General features: G+C 41.3%; 1 protein-coding gene across 1 annotated transcript in view; it reads right to left on the reverse strand.

The window, feature by feature from the left end:
- Window positions 1–8,579: 8,579 nt before the first annotated feature.
- LOC109215605 (classical arabinogalactan protein 4-like) overlaps window positions 8,580–9,913 on the reverse strand; it is a 1,709-nt gene continuing 375 nt past the window's right edge. The window contains exon 2 of the mRNA XM_019379706.1: window positions 8,580–8,945. Coding sequence (XP_019235251.1) covers window positions 8,809–8,945 — 137 coding nt within the window. The 3' untranslated portion in view covers window positions 8,580–8,808. The remainder of the gene's footprint in view (window positions 8,946–9,913) is intronic.

Here is a 9,913-nt window from a genome sequence, read left to right on the forward strand (position 1 = left end):
ACTCTATTCTTGATTATTGCTAATTTTATTGTCATTTTTCCTTAGTTAACTAAATTCTACTCATTATCTATTAAAAATCTTGCATCCAGGAATTGTTTGAGCTTATCATTAGCAGTGTTTAAAGTTGTAGTAAATAGGTTAGCTCCCTGTGTGATTTGACTCCGGACTTGAACCGGATTATATTTGCAGCGACCGCTTAGTCCTTTTTATAAGGCATAGTTGGGCGTGATCAGGGATCAATATAAAAAGATAACTTTTATTTTCTCAAACAAGCATCTTCGTGCCAAAATGTTGATGAATCTCTATAATCCATTGCTTTTAAGGAACTATCTAAAGAAACCATATGTAATGCTACTAAACACCAAAGAGGATCTATCTATCCCTGTTTCCTCCATAATTTCTGGTAATGCAACCAACTTGATAGTGGAATTCTTGGAAAGACTAAAGAGACGGATCTAACATAGCTTCCTACAATTCTAGGGAGGACAATAAATTTTCTTTCTCCTCCAATTCAACATCACCATTTATCAAGCTCAAAAATAATGCTACAAATGTTTTTGCATTGCCACAGTCAAACTAGATTAATCCCCTCTCCCCTTTATGCACAGTCGCTTAAGAACCGCAAAATTTCATAATTTAGCGAAACCCATTCTCTACTACATCAGTGCAATTACACCATTCTCTACTACATCAGTGTTAAGATTTATGCAGTACACCAACAATAAAATACATACAGAGAGAGAAAGAGAGAGAGACTGACGGACAGAGATCTGTCACCTGAGTAGTCGTCGCCGGCACTGGTCACAACCGCCGAAGCCGTCGGTTGAAGAGAGGAGAGACACTGTGAGCGTGAGAGAGAAGAGAGAATATGGGAAAGGAAAATAGATTTAGAAAAATTAAACCCTAAATAACTTATGTTATCCGTCGGTTTAATTAAGTTTTTATTTAAAATTTCCAACTATTATAATCGAAAACTGTATATTATTTAATTAAATTTTTATTTAAAATTTTTGAATACTGTAGTCGGAAACTGTCAGGACCATGCGGTCAAAAGTGGTCTGTCACCTGAGTAGTCGTCGCCGGCGCTGGTCACAACCGCCGAAGCCGTCGGTTGAAGAGAGGAGAGACACTGTGAGCGTGAGAGAGAAGAGAGAATATGGGAAAGGAAAATAGATTTAGAAAAATTAAACCCTAAATAACTTATGTTATCCGTCGGTTTAATTAAGTTTTTATTTAAAATTTCCAACTACTATAATCGAAAACTGTATATTATTTAATTAAATTTTTATTTAAAATTTTTGAATACTGTAGTCGGAAACTGTCAGGACCATGCGGTCAAAAGTGGTTTGACTTTCCTATATTATATTCCGACTACAATAGTCGGAAAATTATGCGCGAAAAATTTTCCGCGAAACTTTATGATTATAGTAGTCGAAAATGTAGTCGGAAAAATTCTTTAAAAAAATATATAAATATAAATATGTATTTCTCGACTACTATAGTCGGAAATTTACGACTGACATTTTGTAGTCGAAATGGTAGTCGGAAAAAAGCTTTTTTCTAGTAGTGTACAATTGTCTATTTGCACTCCTGGGCTAAGGTACCAAAGTAATCTTGTGCAGAGAAATAAACAGCTGGCTTACTAAGGTGAACTCCATGTTTAATCTATACTTGTGAATTAGCTGGTGACTTAGCTGTTAAGTCAGTTTGGACAGCAACTGCAAATGACGGTTTTGAGGGACCTGTGGGTTTGAACATGCCCTCCGTTGGCGGTGAAGATTTGGCATTTGGGTTGATTTGTTATATTTGAGTTGTAACATTAGATGTACTGGGTATATTAGAGGTATTTGGTGTGCTTTGTGGTTGTTTTATGGACTGGTCTAATTCATTGGCTAGATTTTGGGGAATATGAAGGTCAAAATTAGAACTTATCTTAAGTGTGCTGGGTTTAAGGTCTTTGTTGAGCTGTCGAGGCCTCTTTACTTCCGGCAAGCTTGTCCCCTACATTAGATCTTTGCTCCTCATGAATAACCGGTAGTTGGAGAGGTGTTGCTTCCTGACTTTGAGCATTAAAATTCCCCAACTGATTCGAAAATGAAGATTTAATAGCATTCAAGAAAATAGGATTGTTCAAAACCATCCTAATCACTTTGTCTTGGTTAGAATCAGTGGGTAATTTTGGATTATGGCCATGGTCCTTTGCAGTTGGTTGTCGTATTGCATCTTTTGTTGGACTCTATTTGGTTGAGTTCCTTTGTATTTGTTTCTGATCATCAAAGACCGTTTAAGTCCAAGTATCAGTTTAGAGAATATGTCTACAAGGATTCCCTGTAAAACTGAAGTTGCTATGAAGCCATATTAGGATTATGATAAACTTAGGACTTGAGTTTAGAACTTTTCTTCCTAAGTCAGTACATTTTGTTATTAAAGAAAAAGGAAAAGTTTACCTTTGTATTTGTCTTGTTGCAATGAGTTCACATGTGTTATTTTGGAAATCATAAATTGAAATATATTATTTCTGTTATCATTAGGAAGTCACGCCGATAGGTTTAAACAACTCCTGCTTAACTTGAAATAATAATTATTTCTCTTTCATACCTGTATAAATCAGTAGTTAAGTTGAGTTTAAGACCGAGTTGCAGTTCTTCTTGATTCCTCTAATCACATGAATTTGTATTAGTTAAACATGTCTTCTATATGATATCAAAAAGTATGAATCTAAATTTAGAATTTGTTGAAATGAAAGATACCTTTTAGTATAATGTATTGGGTGAGAATATGTTTAAGTTTCAAGTAAAATAACTGTTAGTGAACGAAAAGTTTTTAACTTTCAGTAGACTAAGAGTTGAATGATATGTAGTTTAATTCTATTTATTTGTCGTCTTGATTATTTAAGTACTGTTAGGGACGCACATATTTTTTGAACGTTTCTTGTCCTTTGATGAATTAGACATTGGCTTGAAAGAAGTTTTGGTTTACATGGCCATGAATCAGTTGCACCTTGTCATTTCTTCTTGTTATTACAAATAATAAAATACCCTCTAACTCGTTCATTTTCTTTTCTTTGTTTTGCATAAACAAACATCGGAGCGCTTCTTGAGCCTCAATGTGAAACTCAACGCTATTTTGAAGGAACCTGCATCGACATTCTTCATTCATTTCTTCCGCTCCCTCAAAGTACATTCAAACAGAAATGAAACAAAAGAGCGTGGAGAAATAGCGAATACTCCTTTAGTTGTTTGCTATATTATACTTTTCTTGCGTGACTTTTGACTTGAATTCCGTAGTATCTTTGTTCTTTGATTTATATGTCCAGAGAGTAATCTAGCTTCGAGATCTAGAGTAAGAGTATTTCATCTAGTTAGGACGTCAACTTAAATTGCTTAAATCTGCAGATGACAATAGTTAAATATTTCAAAATCAGTAAGCTTCTTAAGAGTGATGTCCTTTGAAAGCTCAACTTAGCTTATTCTCCAAATCAGGTAAAAATGGAATTTCTTTACGAGAGTTTGAACCTTTTTAGCTCCCGTGAACTTTTAGGTCCTTTATCAAGATATCAAATGCTTTCTTAACATTTCTCTAAACACATGGACTTTGGATAATTCTAAATATTTAGCTTTAATTAATCTTAAGTCCGGTTGGTAAACCATTTTAATATGGATCTTAAGGAGTGCCTAATACCTTCTCTTTAAGATTAATTGAACCCTTAGCTTACAATCTCTCATGTTCAATAGACCTTACAAAGTTGACAATAGATAATTTAGGTGCCCTAACTCACCTTTTAATATAGTTAGGTGGCGACTCTTTAGTTAATAATTAATTCAATAATCACCAATACGTTGTACTCTATTTGACATGTGTTAAAATGGGGTATAAAATTAACATTTCGACCTTACTCGAAATATCAGGCCATCGCCAAAAGAAGAACTCGACCCCGCTCGAATTACAACGGGTTAACATTTCGACCTTACTCGAAATAACACCCCTACGGCCGAAGGCCATCGCCAAAAGAAGATTTCGACCTCGCTCGAATTACGACGGGTTAACATTTCGACCATACTTGAAATAACACCCCTACGGCCGAAGGCCATCGCCAAAAGAAGAATTCGACGCCGCTCGAATTACAACGGGTTAACATTTCGACCTTTGTTCGAAATAACACCCTCACGGCCACTGGACATCGCCGAATCAAATGGGTTACTATTTCGATCTTACTCAAAATAACACCTTTACAGCCACCGGCCATTGTCAAAACAATTAGGTCACAATACGACCTCGTTCGAAATAACACCTTTACAGTCGCGGCCACAGTCAAATAAAAGGAAAAGTTCCAAATCGTTCAAGTATAAGTCAGAAATCGACTTTGCCGAAAACAGCGACTCCAAATTCTAACTCGTTCAAATAAAGTCAGAAATGGGCCTCGCTCCAGACGACGATTCCAAGTTCGGCCCCGCTCGAGTACACATGAAACATTAATTTCGCCTAAGTCAGCCAGTTTGAACTTAATCCCACTCGAATGTTCAAGTCAAAAATGACTTTGACCAAAAGAACGGGTCCGAATTCAACCTCGTTTGAATCAAGGATGATACTGCCTAAAGTGACAAATCAGAAGTCAATCTCGCCCGAACGTGCGAGTCCGAAGCAACTCCATTCGGACTCACGCGACGAGACCCTACTTGATCCGGTCAAGGTCGGATTCCTAAATCGAAAAATCAGGGACTCGCCACACAAAAATACAAAGGTCTACGCCAAAACAAAAAGATGTAACAAGTAATGGGAAGGGAAAGAAAATCAAAGGATATACAAAGGCGAAACAACTTTTTTATTTATATATAAGTACGCAACAACCGCACCTTATACAAGGCCAAAATGGGCCCAACAAAAATAAGACGAAAATGAACAAAAAAAGAAAATACTAAAGCAGCAACAACTTTTCACTCAGCGTCATCACCGCCGTTATCTCCATCATTGTCTTCAAGAAACTCCTCCTCAACATCAGCGTCCTCGTCGGCCTCCGGTGTCGCAGGGTTGTAGCCGCAGTTGACACGAGCCTCTCGTGCCTTCGCCCGGACTCCTTCATAAGCATCCTGAGAAATATTGCCCGCCTCCCACAAACCTTTGTATGTGCCTCGTTAGGCCTCGGCATGGACCCAAAGCTCATGCAAGTGACGAGGAACGGCGGCAGAGGCAGATTTAACTTGAGCCAACAACTGCGGCCTCTCAGCCTCAAGCGCCAAGACCCGGTCCCCTAGGCCCGAAGCCTCCCGATCAATCTCGCCAATGCGTTCTTTGAGCCTCGCCTCCCTTAGTGTGGCCGTTGCCCTCTCGGATTCCTGCTCAGATTGAAGGATGCAGATAGTGTCCTCCAACGCTGCCGCTTTTGCTAAAGCCGACGCCCGAGCGTTCTCGACATTTTCCAACTCGGCTACTTTTCTCTCCAGCTCCACAACTTCCCCATCCATTTTGCACTCAAAGCTTCAACCCTGGCGGCATTCTGATCGAGTTCGGCTTGCAACGACAACACCTTCGCCTGAAGATGCTCGCACTCTGCAGCGACCCCCTTTCCCAACTCAAGTTCTTCGTCCTTGGCACGAAGCAGCTCCTCAAGCTTACTACACCAGCGAATGGACTGCATCAGCTCCTGATCCCTTTTCTCCAGCTCCTCCCCGATTGATTGATTGCCAGTACCCGCCCTGAGCCGCTCATGCATCTCACGGCATTTGTTGCGATAGCGCCGATACTTTTCAAGCATCTGCAGAAAAATCTTGGCCCGAGTCTCGGCCCTGCGAGCACTCTCGACCTCCAGCATGTAAGACTGAAAACAAAGAAAAAAGTTGATAAAAGCCAAGGTCGCAAGAAAGAAAAACAAAAAAGAACAGGGAAAAGAAACTTACCCTCAGGCCCATCGCGACCACACAACGCGACAATTCAGCGTCACTGACGTCCTTAAGAGCTCCGCTCTCTGCGGCAGAGTATAGAAGGTCGAACTGCAGCACGAAATCCACCATGTCTCGCAGAAGATTGAGGTCCAATGGAATTTCGAGTATTCGGGAAGGACCACCCGCTCTTACCATAGTTTAGGTAAAACCTTCCTCGAACATCCTCATGTCATCAGGATCGAGTTCAGAACCAGACTCGTAATCATCAACCACGACACCTTTTCCCCCTCTCTGCGGCGGAAGAAAAGGCGCGGTTCGGCCTGGATGACGAAGGGTCTCCAAGACAGCAACGGCCGCCTCGGGACTCCGTCTCTCTTCCACATTAGTCTATTGGTCGCTCATGACAGGCGTAGCCTCTGCGATCGGGTTGGCACCACCGTCAATTTCGGGCACCGCCAAGGGAAGGTCGCCCCTTGAAGATGTTTCGGCTTGAGGAGCCACTTCTAACACCACTCGCCGTCTCTTCGATGGGCCCTTTCCACTATCAGCATGGGAAGATTCACCCGTTGAGCGCACAGTATAAGTCGGAATCTCAGGTTGAGAAGTAGCCTCCGCGCAAACGGCTTCGATCGCAGGTGCAGATTGGGTAGTTCTCGATGTAGGCCGGGAAGTAGCCCTCGGCGCAGGCCGAGTAGGAGGCGTCGGTTGATGGAATGCGAGCGGAGGAGCCCTCGTCGTTCGCACCTTCCCTGCTAGCAAAGAAAGACGGTCATACAACGACAAGATCAAACTATAAGGCAAAGGACAAAGAACTACAACGGGCCGACTCACCAGTGAGAGGCTTACGTCCATATCTCTCGTAGAGGGACACCCAATCGCGAACCCCCACTATATGGGGAAGAATGGCGTATACCCACTCACGGATGTCGTCGACTAGCGGGGGAGGCAGTCTCTCGACTGCGAAAGCGAAAACAAGGCATCAGTAATGCCACCTAAAGAAGAACGGTCGGTGACCGCCTCGAGAGGAATCACAAAATAAACAAACGAAAACTTACGTGCGAAGTCCACGTCTTAGGGAACCCTGCCAGGTCCGCCACAAGATGCTCTGTCCGCACATAAAAATTGCTTTCCCAGAAGCGGCGATTAGCTTTATCGTCCATCTTCACCACCAAACTCTTGGTTCCTCAATGATGCATGTGGATCATCGTGCCTCGAATAAATTGAGGGGAAAAAATATGAAGCATGTGCCCCAAAGTGATCCCTCGATCGGCGAGCTCCGCGTACTTGAGAAGCATGAGGAAGAGCTTGTACGCGTATGGTGAAAGCTGAGTCGGGCACACTTCGTAAAAGCGGCAGAAGTCCACCACTAGAGAAGGGAGTGAAAGCATATATTTGGCAACAAAAGGATACGCGTAAAATGCGCAGTACCCTGGGCGGTGCAAGTGCACAATGTCCGTCCTCATCGCCAGCACCATTTCGATATGGTTTGGAATTCCCCAGTTGGTCTTGAGCGCCGTAATCGCCACTTCATCCATGGTAGAAGGGACAGGTTCCGGTTCTTCTCTGGCGGGGTTGTTAAAATCAGTCCATAATTTCCCCGGGCGGGGTAGTATCTCAGCCGATGTCGGTACTCCTTCATCTTTCGTCACCTCCACTCCCTCTCCAAGAGGAGGTACGTCATTTTCCGGCAACGTTTGTCTAACTTGATCGAAATAAACAACAGTGATGAAGGAAAAGAGAAGATGGTCACGTCAAATTCTAACGAAAGCAGGAGTATGAAATCAGAAGTATGAAATACTGAAGAAGGTGGAAGTTTGCAAAATTCCTCAGATGAATCAAAAAGCGTAACAATCGAATGCTGGCTTCCCCCTATTTATAGGAACATAAATGTCCTGAGCGGGAAACCCAAGAGTCGCCAATCAAAAACCTGAAAGGGCACGGGAAACGATACGGTGCCTGGAAAACGTGCCATAATGATGCATAATGGGTGTCCATGATATCTCGAATCGATGCAATGATTCAGCTCCGAACTGACGTAACAGTCCAATGATACCACTGAAGCGTCACGTCGCCACCTCATCTTAAGGATCTCGTTCAAACCATAACGTTCAGATTTCTTCTAACTTTTGAATCGGCAGAATCCGCCCGTTGAGCTCGCCAAGAGGCGAGTCTGACGGACGGAGAGACTAACTGTATAGGTCAAAATCTGACCAGTGTGGTTGTTGCATTTTATGGAATGACAAGGGGTCGACCAAGCCGTAATCACACCCACGGGGCGTGATAGCAAAGAACACATCGGACATTGCTGGGATCAAACCGTCTGAAAGCTTATATCGCAAAACAAGCGTATTGTTAGGACGAGCGGTGAAGAATACAATCATAAGAAAGTACGCTGGTCAAAGACCATTGGATAAAAGGAAAAATTGTCAACATATATATGGGGAGAGATTCCTTCGATAGTCATCACTATGGAATCAGGAAGGGAAATCTCTTGGTCATCAACATTTCCCTCTCGCCTATCATCCACATTTGATGTAATGATAATTATCTTAAGAAATATTATACATTATTGTTCTTCTTCGATGTTTGTACTCAATATATTTGGATCTAGAGTTAATTATGTTTGACTAAGATTTACCTTCTGTATCTCTGATAATTAATTTAACAAAAAGGGTTCAAGGCTTTTTTTGGTCAAACACATCCGCCTCCATATTTCAATCCACATGGAGTAATTATTCAATACAAAATAAATAAACATGTCAATACAAAAGAGTCATGTATCACCCAAATATGAATCAATCCAACGTGAAAAATCACCAATATACCAAAATAATAGACACAATAAAAACCTAAATAAACTACAAACAACTAAACAAATCTCGTCCGGCCATCAAAAGTACAGATTCTCTTCCCAGCTAGACACGTGACTCTACAACAAAGCAACAACAATGAGAGCTCCAGCAAATGCAGCTCCACCAAAGACGGCTCTGTTACCGGAGTTAGGTGCCGGTGGGACGTCGGCGGTGGGCTGACCTGCCGGAGAAGCACCAGGTCGGGCGGGGGTTGGTGAAGATGGAGAAACAGGGAGAGATGATGGTGAAGGTCCTAGGGTTGGAGTTGGTGAGGTGGTCGGAGTTGGAGTCGGCGGCGACATTGCCGGCGCCGGTGTCGGAGTTGGTGAAGCGGTGGGCGAGATTTTAGGTGCTGGAACAGGGGATTGAGCTATGCATGAAGTGGTGAAAAGAGCTAAAAGTAAGAAAATTTTGAAGCTTGTGGAAGAAGCCATTTATGAAAGTTGGTTTTCTTGATTTTGCAGAGGAAAAAAGAGAAATGATTTTGTTGAATGTAGGAAAGTAGAAGAACTCGAAAGTGAATGGAGAAAAGATACTGTGGAGAGGAAATATATAGGAGGGGGAGAGAGAATATGGAGGTTGAAAATATCATTTTTCCAATAATTATATAAACTATTCCTTATATTTGTGATACTATTTCCTATTTAATTTAATGAATGCCACCTTATTGTATTTGAAATCANAATAGACTTTTAATTTATTTCTTTCTTGTTTGACATATACAGAAGTTTTAGTTATCAAGAAATTAGCTTAGTGTAGCAAAGATTCAAACTTGTCACTTCCACCCAAAAAAAACAAAAATTGATGAACATAAAGAGAAGCTACGTCTGAAATCATTTCCATTATTTAAACTAAAAACTCGTGAATTGTCAACAAACAGCAAATTAGTAAAAAATATTTTGGTATATGTCAATTTTCAAAGGACGAATTTTTCCAATTGTGAAGTTTGACGTACCAAAACCAACCAAAAAAAAACCAATGAAACTATTATATAGCTGGTTATTTTCTGAAGTTAGGTAAAATGTCATTATCTACTAAACTGTGATTAGTTGGATGCAAATTAGTAGCTCAATACATATTATACTACTGAGAGTAGTGACGAGATGCAAGAGAATGATCATATCATACCTAAGCCATGGTCGTTGACTGGGTTTGATAATTCAAGTGTCATCAAGAAGATGA

The sequence above is a fragment of the Nicotiana attenuata genome, unplaced genomic scaffold (genome assembly GCF_001879085.1).
Source record: "Nicotiana attenuata strain UT unplaced genomic scaffold, NIATTr2, whole genome shotgun sequence".
NCBI classification, from domain to species: domain Eukaryota; kingdom Viridiplantae; phylum Streptophyta; class Magnoliopsida; order Solanales; family Solanaceae; genus Nicotiana; species Nicotiana attenuata.